The sequence below is a fragment of the Jaculus jaculus genome, chromosome 6 (assembly GCF_020740685.1).
Source record: "Jaculus jaculus isolate mJacJac1 chromosome 6, mJacJac1.mat.Y.cur, whole genome shotgun sequence".
Classification (NCBI taxonomy): domain Eukaryota; kingdom Metazoa; phylum Chordata; class Mammalia; order Rodentia; family Dipodidae; genus Jaculus; species Jaculus jaculus.
The window spans coordinates 98,953,120-98,972,060 of NC_059107.1; the positions used below are offsets into that span (position 1 = coordinate 98,953,120).

Here is an 18,941-nt window from a genome sequence, read left to right on the forward strand (position 1 = left end):
ATATCACCTTTTGTGATGGTGGATCATGATGTCATATAACTATAAGGCTTTTTATTGAAACATAACATGTTTATTTTACAACTTTGAAATAATAGATACAGGAATAAAATATAAAGGGAAAATCCCTTTATATTCCCCTCTTTCACATCTAACTCTGCAAAAGTGACTACTATTAACATTTTTAGATCTATGACTATGTGATATAGCAGTGTACCAAATACATCTTTCCACATGAATTCACATCTTTTCCATTCATTCTTATTGGCATTATATAATTTAATTATGGTAGAAGTGTCACATTGATAGAAGTTTAAACTATTTCTTACTTTTAGTGAGATATGTAATACACCTGTAATCCCAGTACTAAGGTGGCTAAGGCAGAATAATTAGGAGTCTGAGGCCACCCTGGGCAAGACCCTGACCCAAAAGGAATTTGTTCCAACTTCTATCATTTATAAAGCTAAAATGAAGAGCTTTGTAAAATTGTTGATACAGAATTATCATAGTATATATATGAATGCATGTAATGCTTCAAATGAAACCAAAGATGTTACCAAAAAAAAAAAAAAACTACCAGAAAAAGCTGGATCCTGGAACTTCATGTTACAAGACAGTCTGACCTTGTTCCATACATCTTAGTAAATAATATATTCCGTGGGGGGGGGCAACAAAAAGATGGTTCACTGGAATTTCAGACACAACTGAGATGGGGAGGGCTTAGGGTATTTTTATTACAGGGATCTTGGACGATCAAACAACATAAAGAAATCCAAAGGATTCTTGATGTTCAAGGCTTCTTTGTAGAACAGTAACGTTTCTGAAAAAGAATAATGCCACCAAGACCTGGTGCTCCTTTCCTAAATCTCTGTGTTAGGACTATATCCACATGACAAAGAAAGTAACCCAGACCATCTGATATGCTTAGTAAATATAAGATGGAGGGCCCAGGTTCCAATCTATATTTCCTCCTAAAATTATTTGATATCTGAGGTTTCTCTTTCCTTCAGTGACAGATCACTCAGTATCTTAAAAACTAAGCATACATGGCCTTTTTTTAGTTGATTCATGATGTATATACACATCTAAGTATCATATTGTACATCATACATACATATAATTTACTGGTTGTAAAAATAAATATACTGTATTTCTCTTATCCTCAATAACAAATAGAAAAGTAGAGAGTTTTTATTTTATTTTTGTATTTGCAAATAGAGAGACAGAATGAGAACAGTTGTGTTAGGGCCTCTAACTACTGCAATCAAACTCCAGATGCATGCACCATTTTGTACACCTGGCTTTATGTGGGTACTTGGGAATTGAACTCAGGTCTTTAGGAATTACAGGCAAGTGTCTTAACTACTGAGCCATCTCTCCAGCTCAGAGATTTTTTTACTATTTGGTAATAGAGAAGCACCAGCTATGAATAAGAAAAATCTTATATCACAGCCTTGCTGATACAGGCCTGACTCCCAGCTCATGAAATTGTAACAGAGACCAGATAACACACATGATTCACTGATCACTTATTAGTAGAAGAGAGAAGGGACAAAGAAAAATCAACTTGCAGACTTCAGTGACCTTACTCTAGGCCTAGCTCTTGAAAGTTTCTATCGGTTGCTAGACCAAAAAACAAAAATGCACAATGTATAACCAGGAGTAAAGGAAGAAAGTGGGAGAAAGTAAGGAAGGGTGCTAATTGTTTTTATTTACTAAACAATATGTAATTGGGCATATTAAATATTTTGCTATTGGTTTAGAAAGATAAAAGAATGCTAGAAAAGAATGATAGTACATTTATAAAAAGGCTAGTATGTTGAGACTGGTACGGCGGCTCGTGCCTTTAATCCCAGCACTCAGGAGGCTGAGGTAGGAGGATTTCCATGAATTCCAGGTCAACCTGGGGCTATAGAGTGAGTTCCAGGTCAGCCTAGGCTAGAGTGATACCCTACATAAATAAATAAATATTGATTATCTTATCCTTTCCTGCCCTTAAGGAATTTACAATCTGGTTTGGAAATATGTTACATGTATACACATAGAAAATAACTCCTGGATAAATACATTGTTACTTTAATTCTTCTTTTAAAATCAAATATCTAATTGCAGTAATACTGTGTCACAGACATTCAGATGTGCATTCTCATGTAAAAATTTTACATAGATTTTACACAGTAGTTTAAAAATGAAAAATATAATTATAATATACTCCAGCCATATATGATCCTGAGTGATATGACCCACAGAATTGAAAGGAGGGTCTCCAAGAGATATTTCTACATTACCATATACTGGCACTATTCATAATCCCATCAACACATGAATAGATACCAAAATGTGGCACATACACACAATGGAAAATTATTTAGCCTTCAAAAATAAAGAAATCAATGCCAGGCATGGTGTTGCGTGCCTTCAATCCCAGCACTCAGGAGGCAGAAATAGAAAGATCACTGTGAGTTGGAAGCCACCCTGAGACTACACAGTGAATTCCAGGGCAGCCTGGGCTAGAGCAAGACTCTACCTTGAAAAAAATAAAAAAGGAGAGCTACTACACTCAGACACAAATATATTTAATCCTAAGGAGCTAGGCTTTGTATTTTTTGAGGCAAGCCCAACAGGCTAGCCTTTTCTTTATGTGAGAAAGCAAGAGTGGGAGAGAGAACTGGACAGGGCCCCAGCCACTGAAACCAAACTCCAGATGTGTGTGTCCCCTTGTAGGCATGTGCATTTGTGCACCTTGCGTCACTGCATCTGGCTTACATAAGACCTGGAGAGTTGAACATGAGTCCTTAGACTTCTCAGGCAAGTACCTTAACCACTAAGCCATCTCTAGCGTATTTTTTTTTTGAAAGGGAAGTTTTGGATCAGGTGTTGTTATATAGCCCTGACTGATCTGATCTATGTAGCCTAGGCTGGCCTCAAATTCACAGCAATCCTCTTGCTTTGGCCAAAAGACGGAAAGACAAAATGTTCTCTTAAAAATGGTTAGGATTAGCCAGGCGTGATGGCTCACACCTTTAATCCCAGCACTCGGGAGGCAGAGGTGGGAGGATTGCAGTGAGTTTGAGGCCACCCTGAGACTCCATAGTGTAATCCATGTCAGCCTGAGCTAGAGTAAGACCTTATCTCAAAAAGCCAAAAAAAAAAAAAAAAAAAGTTAAGATGATTGACACAAAAGACAAAACAAAGGTTTTGAAGATAAAATATTTGAGCTTTTACTGGTGTGGTGGCACACACCTTTAATCCTGGCACTCAGGAAGCAGAGGTAGGAGGATTGCTGTAAGTACAAGGCCACCCTGAGAATACATAGTGAATTCCAGGTCGGCCTGAGCTAGAGTGAGACCCTAACTTGGAAAACAAAAAACAAAAAAAAAAAAAAAAAAGAAAGAAGGAAGGAAGGAAGGAAGGAAGGAAGGAAGGAAGGAAGGAAAAGAAAAGAAAATTTGAACTTTTAAAAAGCATCTGAATGAGATGTTAGATATTTGGCAAAAAAAAAAAAATGGTTATAATGGTAGAGATTACGTTGTGTGGTTTGTGTTTTAAATTTCACTTGGTATCCCATCAACACTAACTACACCTTGCGTAGTCTGTCTCACTCAGACGGTAGAGTTCAGCTGTCAGACTCACCTCACTGATGTGTACTATCTGTACTTGCCCAAGAAGTGCTGACGGTGGAAGAACAGGCAGCCTCTGACAAACAACCTGAAGCTTGTCCCAGCCTTCTGTCTACAGAGGCAGAAGTGGCTTGAAGGGCATGTTCTCTAGAGTAGATGCAGGGACAAACCTCAAAGTTGCAGTGCCGCAGTCAGTTCCATGCTGCTAGAAGAAACCTCCAAACAGTTTATGTGAGGAACGGGATTTATTTTAAACTTACAAATACAGGGGAAGTTCCATAATGGCAGAAGAAGCTGGCCCCCTTTCAAAGATCCACACAAAGAGAAGAAACCACCACCAGGGCCACCAAAAGCAAGCACATTCTGGGAACCCCGGGAAGAGCTCAAGCACTCTGCATACTTTAAGCGGGAATTCAGATCCACCCTCAGTAATGCCTTAGGACTAGACCTCAGGATCTGCCTATAGTGACTCCTCCTACAGCCAGGCGGCTGGAGATCTAATTTACAAGCTTTAATAAACTTCTGAATCTATTAAGGGATATCAAACTACCACAGTTTTCCAGAAAATATTACAAAAATTTCCTTCAGAAATAGATTACTCTGAAAAAGATATTTGGATAAATGGTCTGTTCATAGCAACTTGTTAGATTGGCTTCTAAAAGAGAAACTAAAGTTATAAAACCTCCACTTTGGGACTGGGAAGATAGCTTATCAGTTAAAGGCACTTACAAAGCCTAACAACCTGGGTTTGAATCCCCAGTACCCATGTCAAGCCAGATGCACAAAGCGGTGCATGTTTCATGTGTCTGGAGTTCATTTGTAGTGGCAGGAGGCCCTGGTGTGCCCATACTCTATGTCTCTCAAATAAATAAATAAAAATTAATTTTAAAATAAAATAAACTCGGCAAAACAAGTAAGGGTGCTGTTTTCCTTGTGAACCGGGTACCAGCACAAGGGTGAAGGAGATCAACACAGAGAAAAATCAACTCCTACCAAATCAGCGAGCCAGAGCCTCAGAGGCCCCCAACACCTCATCACTGAAGCAGACCAAAAATGAACCCAACATGGCTCAGGGAAATTTTGTGGAAGAGGGGGCGAAAAGAATGTCAGAGCCACATGTTGGGTCAGGATATGCAGAGACATTTATCTTACCAATAACTGTGGGCTAACTCCACAATGCATGACCCATATACCTCAATAAGGAGGGGCCAATGGGGAGGGGGTAGGTCACAAAGGAGCCTAATAATGGTACCAAACTGACTGTACTTGCTGAATACAAAACTAATTAATAAAAAATAAAATAAAAAGTTTTTAAAAGTCAGAATATTAGCTTATTTTCACAAATGGCTTTAATAAGTATTAATTGGATGATCATTGACTGTGGTTTGTTTATAAGATCTACACTGTAATTAAAATTAAAAATTATAAGGAAAAAATAAATAAAATAAAATAAACTCACGTTTTTAGATAGATTCAGAGCAACCTTATTAGATTAAGAGGAAAAAACTTTGATTTTTAATGAGATAATATTGTTGAGTTACTGTTTTCAAAAACTATTTTCTTATGGTATTTAACTAAAGAAGAACTGTTAAGGAATTTACACATTTAATGGGTTTTATAACTCCATGTAAATATGCTGAGATATGTTTAACACATTAAGTTTCCTTTAAGAGAAAAATATTTGCTGGGTATGGTGGTGTACGCCTTTAATCCCAGCACTTGGGAGGCAGAGGTAGCAGAGGCAACAGAAGAGAGTTATAAGACCATGCCACTCTAGTATTGTGAAAACTACTATGCCAACATCTTACCTGGAAGTCTTTTTCTATGAGTGTGTGTGTGTGTGTGTGTGTGTGTGTGTGTGTGTGTGTGTGTATGCTATAGAGATGACTTAGCAGTTAAGGCACTTATCTGCAAAGTCAAAGGGCCCAGGTTGGATTCCCCAGGACCCACATAAGCCAGATTCACAAGGTGGCACATGCATCTGGAGTTTATTTGCAGTGGCTAGTTTGAGAAGTTTTTAATATGCAATCAATATTTAAGAAATTTGTCTTAAAAATAAAAAATACATTTGAGAGACAGAGGTAGGAGGATATTTGTGAGTTTGAAGCCAACCTGAGACTATATTGTGAATTCCAGGTCAGCCTGGACTACAGCAAGACCATACCTCAAAAAACATTTTTTAATAAATAAAAAGCTGGGCATGGTAGAACACTCCTTTAATTCCAGCACTCTGGATGCTGAGGTAGAAGGATCTCCATGAATTCAAGGCCAGCCTGGGGTTATAAAAAGAGTTTACAACCAGACTGGGCTAGATTGAGACCCCACCTCAAATAAATTAATTAATTAATAGAAATAAGTTTGATTGACATTCAGTGACTCTAGAATTTTTTCTAATTCTAATTAGGACATGTTATTGGCCAAATCACTTACCAAACTTCAGTTTCACAGTCGTCACCACTATTACCTTCTCCACGTAATTCATCCACACTATCTCACCTGTAGAGTTGAAATGACAGTCTCAGACCTCTACTCCTATGTGAGGATGGGAAATGAACATGACATGGTGGTTAACCTCAGACTATGAAGTCAGGAGACACTGGGTCAGAATCTTGGTTCCACAATTTAGTCACTGGAATTTGGAACAATTTGCCAGCTTCTCAAAGCCTCAATTTCCTTATCTACAAAGGAGAGACAGTAATACTACCTACTACCAAGTTATTATGGGAATTAAATGAAGTAAGACAAAGTTTGGCAGAAAGTATGTCTCTCAATTACTAATATTTTTATAATATTGATAACCAAATAAAGCAACATGAAAATGCTTTTCAATTTTGTCATGATAAAAATTGCCTTTGACATTTTGTACATGGTTAGAGATATGGATCTAATTTCATTCTTCTACACCTGCTCTCAATAACCTGGGGACCAGTCTTAGTGGGCTTATATTATTCACTGTGGGGTCATGATGGCCTCAGGCAGTCCCTGTGTAGCAGTGGGGAATGGTGCCTCGAAGTATTCCTACCAACTCTGTGGCTCTTACAATCTTTCCACCCCCCACTTCTGCAATGTTCCTGAGCCATGGCAGGCCTGTTGGCAGTCTGGTTTAGTTCTGAGTTCCCTGTAGCCTCTGGATTTCTGCTTTGATAGGTTTTGATTAATCACCATGTCTGTCACCATCACCCTGAAACTGTGAAGCTAGCAGTAAAAGCAGCATCCATGCCACCACTTCCTCTCCACTTTCTCCTAAGCCCTGGAAAATGTGGTTGAGATGGCATATCTCATGGTGGGTAGTCAGCAATCTTCTGGTCTTAATGATGGATCTTGGTTCTCTTCTGTTTTCTCTGCCATCTGTAAAATACAGCAGATTCTCCAGCCAAGAGAGAACAGCTTGAGTTAAAAGGGGTATGCAAAGTGATTTTTGGTGTGCAAGCCTATTCTAACAATATACTTTTGGGGCTGGAGAGGTGGCTTAGTGGTTAAGGTGATTGCCTGAGAAGCCTAAGGACCCAGGTTCAATTCCCCAGTACCCACATAAGCCAGATACACAAGGTGGTGCATATGTCTGGAATTCATTTGCAGTGGCTGGAGGTGCTGGTGTGCCTATTATCTCCCTCTCTTTCTCTTTCTCTAATAAATGAAAATAAAATATTTTTAAAATACTATATTTTTATTCTAAATCTCCTACACCAGGTCACAGAGAGGTAGCTCTAGCTCACCATCTTACCCAGAAGTCCCCTAACAGAAATGTACAGAAGAATAAAGGAAGATAAGGAGGATTTTGCCGAACAATGTTGCTTATTACTAATAAAATATATGTGGGTTATCTGATGAAATGCCATTGATAAGGGATTGAAAAGTTAAGAACAATGAGCTATCTGTAACTATGTTTAAAGTCAAGTAAAGGAAAACTGGGGAGATGGCTCAGCAGTTAAAGGCACCTGCTTACAAAACCTGATGGCCTGGGTTTCATTTCCCAGTACCCACATAAAGCCAAGTACACTGGCATGCTCTCTCGCTCTCGCTCTCTCTCCATCTCTTTCCTCACAAATAAATAATTTTTTAAAGTTGGTTAAAAGAGCTATAATGATAGCTTCATAAATATTCAGAAACCTGTTCCTCATCTATATAACAAAAAATAATAACTCAGAGCTGGAGAGCTGGCTTAGGAGTTAAAGCACTTGCTGGCAAAGCAAAAGGATCCAGGTTTGATTCCCCAGTACCCACATAAATCCAGATGCACAAGGTGATGCGTGCATCTGGAATTTGTTTTCAGTGGCTAGAGAACCTGGTATGTCCATTCTCTCTCCTTCTCTCTCTCTCTCTCCCTCTCAAATAAATAAATAAATAGTAAAATATTTTTTTAAAAAATAATAACTCAAATTCTCAAAGTATAGTGTGAATGGCCCCATTGATGCAGGTTCTTCATCAAAATTCTTCTTTCCTTTTTTGTTAGGCAGGGTCTCACTCTAGCCCAGGATGACATGGAATTCACTCCATAAACCAGGCTGCACTCAAACTCATAGCAATCCTCCTACATCTGCCTCCTGAGTGCTGGGATTAAAGATATGAGCCCCATGCTTGGCTCTCAGAAACTCTTAAATGGGGTTTGCACCTTTAGTTTCAGATTTACTTTTCTAGCCACACAAAAATTGTATACTTCACAATAAACATAAACATTACAGCAGTAATCTAGCTGAGGATATGTCATCTGTCCTCTCCTAAAACCATTAAGATGGAAGGAAATGGGACCTGGCAGAAAGCAGACTCCAGAGCCAAAATGTGCAGAGGCTAATGATATTTATCATGATGAGCCACAAATTCCAAAACTCAAATGAAAGTTGGGGACTTTTCTGTTCCCACAGCCTTAACAACACTGCAGATTTGCTCCTAAAAGCTCCTCTATGTAAAAAAAAAAAAAAAACCTCATTTCTTCTCCCACTGAGACCAAGAAAGTGATGGAAACAAGACATCACTGTCAAATTAGCCAACATGATGAAAGGTCAAAAGTAGAGGCCTGTTTAAAGTGAATGTAAAAACAGAAAATAATTTGGGACTTGGTTTAGAAGGTAAGCTAACAAAGCATGTAAAAATCCTACAAAGGAACTGTAGAAAAAAATTCTCCTACTTGGGAATTGAAGCAAATAATCATGAAAAGCCTACCTCTGCTACTAATAGGAAAAAATATTTGTTGATTTTGCCTTTTTTGGTTTTTGAAGTGGTTTCATGTAGTCCTGGCTTGCCTCAAATTCACTATTGCCAAAACTGCACTGAACTTCTGGCCCTCCTGCCTTCACTTCTGAAGTGCTAGAATTGCGGCATGGGCCACCACACCCAGCAGAAAATGTTGAATCATGCATACTGAGTGATAAAAAGGTACCTGAGCTAATTCAACAGGAAAACAGCTTCTCTCAAATGTTTTTGAATTCTTCTTCTATTTTTATCATTGATTAATTCCTTCATGTATTCACAGGCAGCCAAGGTTAGTCATGAAAAACAAAACCTTTCTGACAGAATTTATTCTTCTGGGACTCACGGACATCCCCGAGCTTCAGATTTGCATTTTCGTATTTCTCTTCCTCACCTATGTGCTCAGCATCACGGGGAACCTGACAATCATCATTCTCACACTACTCGATTCCCACCTCCACACGCCCATGTATTTCTTCCTCCGGAACTTCTCCTTCCTGGAAATCTCCTTCACGTCCACCTTCACCCCTAGACTGCTCTTCAGCATCTTGACTGGAATCAAGACCATCAGCTTTGCCGGCTGCTTCACTCAGTATTTCTTCGCCATCTTCTTTGGAGCCACCGAGTTTTACCTCCTGGCTGCCATGTCCTTTGACCGCTACGTGGCCATCTGCAAACCCCTGCACTACACGACCATCATGAGCAACAGGGCCTGCACCCAGCTGGTCCTCTGCTCCTGGCTCAGTGGATTCCTGATCATCTTATTCCCCATCATCCTGACCACTCAGTTGGAGTTCTGTGCATCCAACGTGCTCAATCACTACTACTGTGACTATGGACCTCTTGTGGAAATAGCTTGCTCAGACACAAGGTTCCTGGAAGTGCTCGATTTTATCTTAGCAGCTATCACCTTGCTGGTCACCCTGGGTCTGGTGATTCTCTCCTACACACACATCATCAGGACCATTCTGAAGATCCCTTCTGCACAGCAGAGGACCAAGGCCTTTTCCACGTGTTCTTCCCACATGATTGTCATCTCCCTCTCTTACGGAAGCTGCATCTTCATGTACATAAGGCCTTCAGCAAAAGAAGGAGTGGCTTTCAATAAGGGTGTTGCTGTGCTAAATACCTCAGTTGCCCCCTTACTGAACCCATTCATTTATACTCTAAGGAATAAACAGGTGAAACAAGCCTTCAGGAACCTTACCACAAAGACTGTAAGTCATTAATGGATACACTAACTTCACACTTAATGTAAATTCTGAACAATGTTCATAAAGTCACTCCCCATGAAAGCTCAAAGAGGGCTTCTCCTTGGTAAGGCAGCATCTCAGATGAATTTATCCGGAAAAGGTATCAATATGACATGTCAAACTTACTAATAAGCAGAAAAATATTTCCAAAATAGTTCATTCTCAGATACAGTTTTGAGCCAGAGTTTTGAATTTTTTTGCACAAACATAAACAGTGATACTTTTGTCATATCTTTTTACAATATGATTATATGAAATAAAAAGATAGGCTGAGATGACCCACAATCCCCATGGGGTTGATCTGCATCCACCAACAAGGAAGGCTTCTTCAGAAAAGGGGGAAAGGATGGTACCAACATGTGATGTTTATATACAAAATGTGACCATATATAATAATAAAAATAAATAATTAAAAATGTAGGCTGGGAGATGGCTCAGTAGTTAAAGACACTTGCTATCAAAACCAGCCATCTAGGTTTGATTCCCCAGTGCACACAAAAGGCCAGATTCACAGTGTGGCACATGAATCAGATCATTTGCAGTGGCAGAAAGCACTGGTGCACCCATTGTATCTCTCTCTCTCTCTCTCTCTCTCTCTCTTTCTCTCTCTCTCTCTCTCTCTTCCTCTCTCTCTCCCCTTATAAATAAAAAAAATTAATTTTTAAATGTGCTAAAAACAAATGTTCTTGTTATAGTTTTTCTTAAACATCTATAATATATATACATATATATACCTTCATGAATTTCCCAAGCTAAATCACTTTTTTGTATTAAGAACCCATTATCGGGGCTGGAGAGATGGCTTAGCAGTTAAGCTATGTGCCTGCAAAGCCAAAGGACCCAGGTTCAACTCCCCAGGACCCATGTAAGCCAGATGCACAAGAGATCACATGTGTCTGAAGTTCATTTTCAGTGGCTGGAGGCCCTGATATGCCTCTTTCTCTCTCTTTCTCTCTCTCTCTCTCTCTCTCTCTCTCTCTCTCTCTCTCTCTCTCTCTCTCTCAAAGAAACAATTGAAAAATTTAAAAAATTAAGAGAAGACTCATTATTGCAAATAAGTAAATAGTACTTAAAAACCCTAAAAAGCCAGGCATGGTGGTGCATGCCTTTAATCCCAGCACTCAGGAGGCAAAGGTAGGAGGATCACCATGAGTTCAAGGCCACCCTGAGACTCCATAGTGAATTCCAGGCTAGCCTGGGCTAGACTGAGACCCTACCTTAAACCAAAAATAAAAAAAAAACCTTAAAAAAGAACCCATTATTAGTGCTTAAGTATGAATAGCATTTCCAATAAAATAAAAAACTTTATATTGTATTTATAATATTGCAATATTTACTAAAATATATTTCCTGTTTCTTTTAAATGCTCCTGACAAGGTCAAGAGTGTCATGACCAGTCTGGGCATCCTCTTTGCTGCACCAGCCCCAAGGAAGCTGGTATTTAAGTGCACAATGATAGATGCAAATTCCTGTTCATCTCCAGGAGTGAAACCTGGAAATCAAAGATCTAAGTATAAGCCCTGTCTCTGGCATTCCAAACTCTTATGCTGTTGCCAGATGAACTGCACACAAAGTGAGTGTCAAGACAAAACATTTTCACTCAGCACCCTGAAGGCATGGTCACTCACTGAGCCATCATCTGAAACAGTGATGAGGACCTGGGCATCCAGGAAAAGGGGCAAGGAGAAACTGACCATAGCATGGGCTTCAGGCATTTGCAGAGCTTTGGCCACTACAATATCGATAAGACTGATTACTCCACCTGTGGCTGTACTACACAACTATCTCCCATCAGTACTAGATGCAATTTTGATTGAATTTTCCTGTCATATAGAATCAATATTATCTTCTCCCTTTATTCATACCAAAAGAATGTCCATATTCCCCACATGAGCTCCTGTGGCCAGATGGTAGAAATCAGTAGCCATTGATAAAGCTTAGGAGATGCCTCAGTAGATACTAGCACTTGCTGTGCAAGCAGGAGACCCTGAGTTTGATCCTCAACACCCACGCAAAAATCCAAGCATGGTCATACCTGCCTGCAACCCCAGTCCTGAGGGAGTGGAGACATGAGAACTAATGGGACTCACTGGTCATCCAGTCTGACTTAAAAGAATAAAAAGGCAGCTCCAGGTCCAGAAGGAGAAATTCTCCAAGAGAAACAACACAGAAGAGTGATAAAGGAGGACACCAGACACCTGTCCCTGGCCTCTGAAGAGTTAACGAAGCACTGAAGTTGCTTAAAGGGTTAATCAAGTTCTAAAGTTGCTGAGATAAGACAACCCTGAAACAAAGACTTGAGAATGAGGCCAAATTCCTTGGGAATAACACAACCCTAAACCTTGGGCCCAGAAAAGGAACACCTGTTTAATGTAAAGCCACACCACTAAAAACACAGGAACGTGCTCATAACCTAAAGGCAGTACAGTTTAGTTCTGAAAGTTGTAACTGTCTCGTGGACAAGGGAAATGGCCTTGTTTCGATCTTGTTTTCCCCAACCCACAGCCTTGCTTACAATCTTCTCACCCCTCATTTTGTATAAAAGTCTGCTCAGCTGTAAACACTCCACTGCAGCCTCAAGCCCGAGAAGAGGTCTCGCAGTCCTTCCCTGCTTGACCCCAATAAAGCAGCCTATAGCCGGTGAGCTCTGGTTTCCTCTCTCATTCACGTGGGTTTGGCCCCCGGCTCCGATCTAACAGCTCTGCTCACACAGGGCACATATCAGCACACACACCTACACACCACACATACTACACACATGCACCAAAAATTGCCAAAGTCCAGGCATCAACAGATCCGCACATCAATAGACTTTATCTATTTGCTATCTGTCCACATCCCAGAGACAAGTGTGAGCATCAAGAGAGCTCGAAGCATGAGGGCATGTGAGGTGCAGGTGTGTTTTGGGGCCTGTGCATTGTGACCTGTTGAAGTACCAGAGAGTTTTCTGGCCTGTGCATTCAGGCCAGGCGAAGTGCCAGCACTTTGGGGGCCTGTGTTCTCCAGGCAGGTGAGGCAGGCATGTTTGGAGCCTGTCTGCTCAGACTTGGAAAAGGTGTAGGCGTGGCTGAGACCTGGAGAGGTGCCAGTGTGCTTGGAGATTGTGCACTGGGACCAGGTGAGGGACCAGAGTGTTTGGGGCTTGTGTGCTTGGAGCCTGTGCACAGGTGAGGTGCCTGTGTGTTTAAGACCTGTGCATTCAGGACAGTGAGGTGCAAGTGCATTTGGGGCCTGCGCACTCAGACTGCCTTGCTTGGGACCTGTGTACTTTGGGCAGGTGAGGTGTGTGCTTGGGGTATGACTGTGTTTGGAGCCTATGGCTCAGACCTGGTGAAGCGCCAGTGTGCCTGGGGCTTGTGCACTCAGGGCTGGGAAGGTGTGGGTGTGACTGGGGCCTGTGCACTTGGACCAGCTGTGCTCCAGCTGGTGAGATACAGGTGTGTTGGAGGTTTATGCCCTGGGACCAGGTGAGATGCCAGCTTGACTGGGGTGTTTGCGACCTCTGTTTGGGGCCTGTGAGCTCCAGAAGGGTGAGGGGTGTGGCATGTTTGGGGCCTGAGTGCTCCAAGTGGCTGAGGTGCTGTGCATGTTTTGGGCCTGTGCTCCAGGCTGGTGAAGGGCAAAGTGTGTTTAGGGCCTGTGTGTCTAATCCATGCTGCCAGTGCTCCAGCCAGTTCCCCTACTCACCCCTTGCCTATTGCCTCAGTGTATCTTTTAGGCCTTGGTCACCTCCTCTCCTGCCAAGCTACACTGATGACTGCCTATGAGTCTATACTAGCTAAGTCCAAAGACCAGAGCTCCAGCCTGGTCCATGGAGCATGGTGCCCACACAACCCTCCCCATCCCTACTCTCTCTCACCCACTTCTGGCATCCATCTACCTGTGCCCCCTCGGGACATAGATCCTGCCACAGCTGGGGAGCACAGAAATATCTGGCAACCGCCAGCCAGGGGCTACCAGGCTGTCCTGTACAACCTGCTCAGCTTAGTGAAGCAGGGGAACAGGAGCAAGTGCTATGGCTCCTGGGTCCCACAAGAAAGGTAGGGCTATGATCAGGGGCTGAAGATATTCCAGACCTCCAACCTCAGCTCTCCTATCAGCCACCAGCCCAGAGCTGCAGGCACACTTGCAACCTCCACACCCCCCTGCATCTCTGGATGCAATAGTATCCCACTCCAGTCAGGTTCAAACCCAAAACATAGCACTCACTGTAAATCCTCCAAAGGCAAATACTTGCTTCCTCCTTGTTAGCATAGACTTTTACCCCAAAATGGGTAGACTCCAATGCAAAAGAGAGAGAGAGAGAGAGAGAGAGACAACAAACTGAGAAATCTCCACCATGGCTGCCTAGTCTCACAATAGAAGTGTCCAGTGAAAACATAGAGGGAGTGGAGCATGGTGGTGAACACCTTCATTCCCACCACTCAGGAGGCAGAGGTAGGAGGATCACTGTGAGTTTGAAAGCACCCTGAGACTAGATAGTGAATTCCAGGTCATCCTGGGCTAAAGTGAGATCCTACCACAAAAAAATTAAGAGCTTAAAGAGAGAGAGAGAAGAAAAGAAAAGAATAAAACATAGAGGAGACAACAGAAATTGAATTCCAAAATGAAAGCACAATAAGCTTATTTACCCTAACCAAGAAAATCACTGGACTGGAAACAAATCATCAAAACACCAGCAATCACATAAATGAAATTGAACAGAATCATCTATTATAGCATATAACTTTCATCACTAGGCTTAACTTAATTGAAGAAAACCAGAAAGACCTCAAAAGGCAGGTAAATGAATTGAAACTGAGTCAACAAATAGAGGATCTCAATAACCAGCTGACTAAGCTTAATGAAGACATGATGAAATACAACACTAAATTCCAAAAAGAATCAAAAAAAAGATCAAACATGACCTGAAATTGGAACTTGATAAAGGGATGGATACAATACAGAGAATTGCAACAGAAAACAAAAATAAAATAGAGTATATAAATGCCTCACTATAAACCCTTACTAACAGAATAGATCATGTGGAAGACAGAATCGCATATCTGGAAGACAAGAGAGAATAAATGGTTCAGGACTCTGAAAGCCTTGATAACTTCAGAAAATCATACAAACAGGATATGAGGGAATTGGGGGGTACCCTAAAATATACACATATCCAACAAAATTATTGAAGAAAACTTTCCCACTTTCTCAAAAGAGAGATTCATCCAGATACAAGAAACTCACAGAACAACAAACAGACTGCACCAAAACAGAAACTCTCTAAGGCACATCATAGTTAAAACTCTAAACAATAAAAAAAAAAAGAGAGTGCTAAAAGCAGCAAGAGAGAAACAACTCATAACATACAAAGACAATCCTACCAGAATTACTTCCAATTTTTCAATGGAAACACTGAAAGCTAGAGGTTCTTGGAATGGAGCACTTCATAATTTAAAAACCTATGACTTCCAACCAAACTACTATACCCAGTGAAATTATCCCTCATAACAGATGATGAAAAGAAAATCTTCCATGATAAAAGTCAGCTCTATGATTATATGAGCACAGAGCCAAACCTACAGAGAATACTTCAGGTAATGTTCTACACAGAAGAATCAAACAACCAAACTCAACAGCCTAAAAGAAGAACACAATAACAAAACTAGAGCAAGCATGAAAATATTCAAAGCCCAAGAAAGCACCAAACCCCATAAAACCTCCAACATGGCAGGGATGAAATCAAACCTTATAATTATAACATTAAAAACTAATGTTCCTTGGGGAGGGAGGGAATTACCATGGGATATATTTTATAATCATGGAAAATGTTAATAAAAATTAAAAAAAAAAAAACAAAAAAACTAATGTTCTTCACTCACACATCAAGACACACAAGTTAACAGGGTGGATCAGAAAAAAATCAATCCTTCCATATACTATATTCAAGAAACCCACCTTGGAACAGATTACTAGGGAGTGGAAAGGCCTAATTGAGGTCAAGAGAAGAGATTGAGTAAAGGAAGGGTAGGGGAGGTGGAAACCTACTTTGTTGGACAATGGAGAACTGAGAAGCCATAGATTGTTACTAGAAAATTTTCAGTGTCAGAGATGGGATATCTTCCAGTGAGGTTTTGGCCAGGGAGGTCCCTGATGCCCCCAAAACATTGCATGCTATTTTCAAGCTCTTGGTTTCCCACTAGGAATAGATGATAAGATCCTATTGATGAAGACTCCACATGCTTGGGCTGCAAGGTCACTGAGAAATCTTGCTGAAGCTGAGCTCCTCCATGTAGACCAACTGACAGAAACCTGGAGAAAGCTACACTGCATGTAGCTCCATGGGAGACAGAGAAGTCATTACTGGAGATAAACAACAGGCCTTAAGTTTGGCCAGCCAAGCCAAATAAGCCAATGGGTACAATAGTGGCATACCTGTTATGGAGGAAACCAACTGCTCTCTAATTGGACTGGAGACCGGCTCCATGGGAGACAACCCATGCCTGATACTAAAAATCTATGATGAGGGAAATCCTGACCCTAGTAGTGTAACAACTGCTGCTGTCTGGCTAAATGAATATATTATGCTCACCAAACTGCCTGGTAAGCACTTTTCCTAATTGTTCATACACATATATTAATGCTGTTTTCACTTTTGGTTAGAGAAGCTTCTCTATTCAGATGGTGATGACCTTGGGATGACTCATAAGGCATCATGGTGCTGAGAAGAAATGACAGTGGAAGGCCGGGCGTGGTGGCACACGCCTTTAATCCCAGCACTCGGGAGGCAGAGGTAGGAGGATCGCCATGAGTTCAAGGCCACCCTGAGACTACAGAGTTAATTCCAGGTCAGCCTGGACCAGAGTGAGACCCTACCTCGAAAAACCAAAAAAAAAAAAAAAAAAAAAAGAAGTAGTGACAGTGGAGTGCTCAGCACTGAAACATCTCTATCACACCTTCTAAGGCTCCGGATCCATTGTGGAAGAGGTGGTGGGAAGAATATAAGAACAAAAGGAAGGATAAGTCTCCTTACAATTCACTCACCCAGACACAAAATGGACTGGATATACATGACCTCACAGTGCCTGATACTACCTACACACAACCAATATAGTAGGAGGAAAATATGATGACATTAATATAAAAGAGAGGCTCATTGACAGGGGGGAGGCATATGATGAAGAGTGAAGTTGTGAAAGGGAAAGTGGGGGTATTATCATGGTTTACTTTTATAATTATAGAAGTTATGAACTATAAAAAAATTAGACACCCACCTCAGGCTGGAGAGATGGCTTAGTGTTTAAGGCTCCTAATTTTAAAAAAATTTTTTCTTTTGGTTTTTGATTTTTTTTTTTTTTTTGAGGTAGAGTCTCACTCTAGCCCAGGCTTACCTGGAATTCACTACATAGTCTCAGGGTGGCCTCAAACTCATGGCCATCTTCTTACCTCTGCCTCCTCAGTGCTGGGATTAAAGGCATGTGCCACCACACCAGGATAAAAAAAAAAAAATTTAAAGAAACCTCACATGATATTGGAAACCAAGATGGCATCCACCTAACCTCACCTCACCTCCTGGGAAACAAAAGGCAAGACCCTTAAGGTTCAGGGGAGGGTTGTTTAGGGACTTGCTAATTCTAGTAGGCTTCCAGTGAGAGGGTACAGAGGAGCAAAATAGGGAATCTGATCCCCTTACCTCTGCCTCCTGAATGCTGGGATTAAAGGTATGTGCCACCACACCAGGGTAAAAAAAAAAAAAAAAAAATTAAAGAAACCCGACATGATATTGGAAACCAGGATGGCATCCACCTAACCTTGCCTCACCTTCAGGGGAAACAAAAGGCAAGACCCTTAAGGTTTGTGGGGGTGGGGGGGCTTGTTTAGGGGTTTGCTAATTTTAGTAGGCTTCCAGTGGGAGGGCACAGAGGATCAAAATAGGGAATCTGATTCAGATTCATGCTGGGGTAGTCCTCCAGTCCCCCAGTCTCCTCAAGCAGCTGTCCTAGCCACAGTCCCAGTAGGAAGTACCTCCTGCACTGACTGCAGGCCAAGTGGACCCAAGCGAGCAGGCTGGGTCCTCCACCCTAGGATTTCCCGCCACTGGGAAGAATTCCATAGGTGTGATTGCCAGCCCAGTTGCCATTCCTGCCCAGCCCTGCTGACCCCCGAGGGTGCTATCACCATCCCACTCTCCACTGCCCCTTCCCACCCCCAAACAGGGACCCAGGCTAGCATCTCCGCCCTAGCCTATCTGAATTCCACAGGCAATCACCATCCCACTCACTGCCACCCCCCAGCCCTGGCCAGCAGGCTAGTATCAAACACCCTAAGCTTTCTGAAACATTGTGATAGACAGACCACAGTGAACAAGGAATAGCACAAAAAAAAAAAAAAAAAATCAGATGCAAGTAAATCCAGCTAGATTTCTCAGTCCCACAATGGATGTCTCTGAGCAAAACACAGAAGAGACAATAGGATCAGAACCCCAAAATGAAGAAACAAACTATGCAACCCTGGCCAAGCAAATAGCAGAACAACAAAGGACCAATAATTGTATGAGTGGCATGCTCACTAGACTAGACCTATTAGAAAAGAACCAGAAAGGGGTCCTAAGACAGTTCAGTGATCTGAAGGAGAGCAAAAAACAAACAAGTACCTCAATAACCAGCTGGCTAAGCTCAATGAAGTCATTAAAAAAAAAAAAATACAAGGATGAATACCAAGAAACATTAAGAAATAAAGAAAATGACGTGAAAAAGGAATTTGACAGAGAGTTGGAAACTATACATAAAAAAGCATCAGAACCATGTTGGGTTCATTTTTGGTCTGCTTCAGTGCTGACCCATTTACATCAACAAGGAGGGTCCAATGGGAGGGGGGAGATCATAGATGAGCCTAAACAATG

General features: G+C 41.4%; 1 protein-coding gene across 1 annotated transcript; it reads left to right on the plus strand.

Moving 5' to 3' along the window:
- Window positions 1-9,103: 9,103 nt before the first annotated feature.
- On the plus strand, window positions 9,104-10,033 carry LOC101605170 (olfactory receptor 6C4-like). Its single transcript, XM_012949039.2, has one exon. It carries the CDS (start codon window positions 9,104-9,106, stop codon window positions 10,031-10,033), a length of 930 nt encoding a protein of 309 aa, XP_012804493.1.
- The last annotated feature ends 8,908 nt before the right edge of the window (window positions 10,034-18,941 follow it).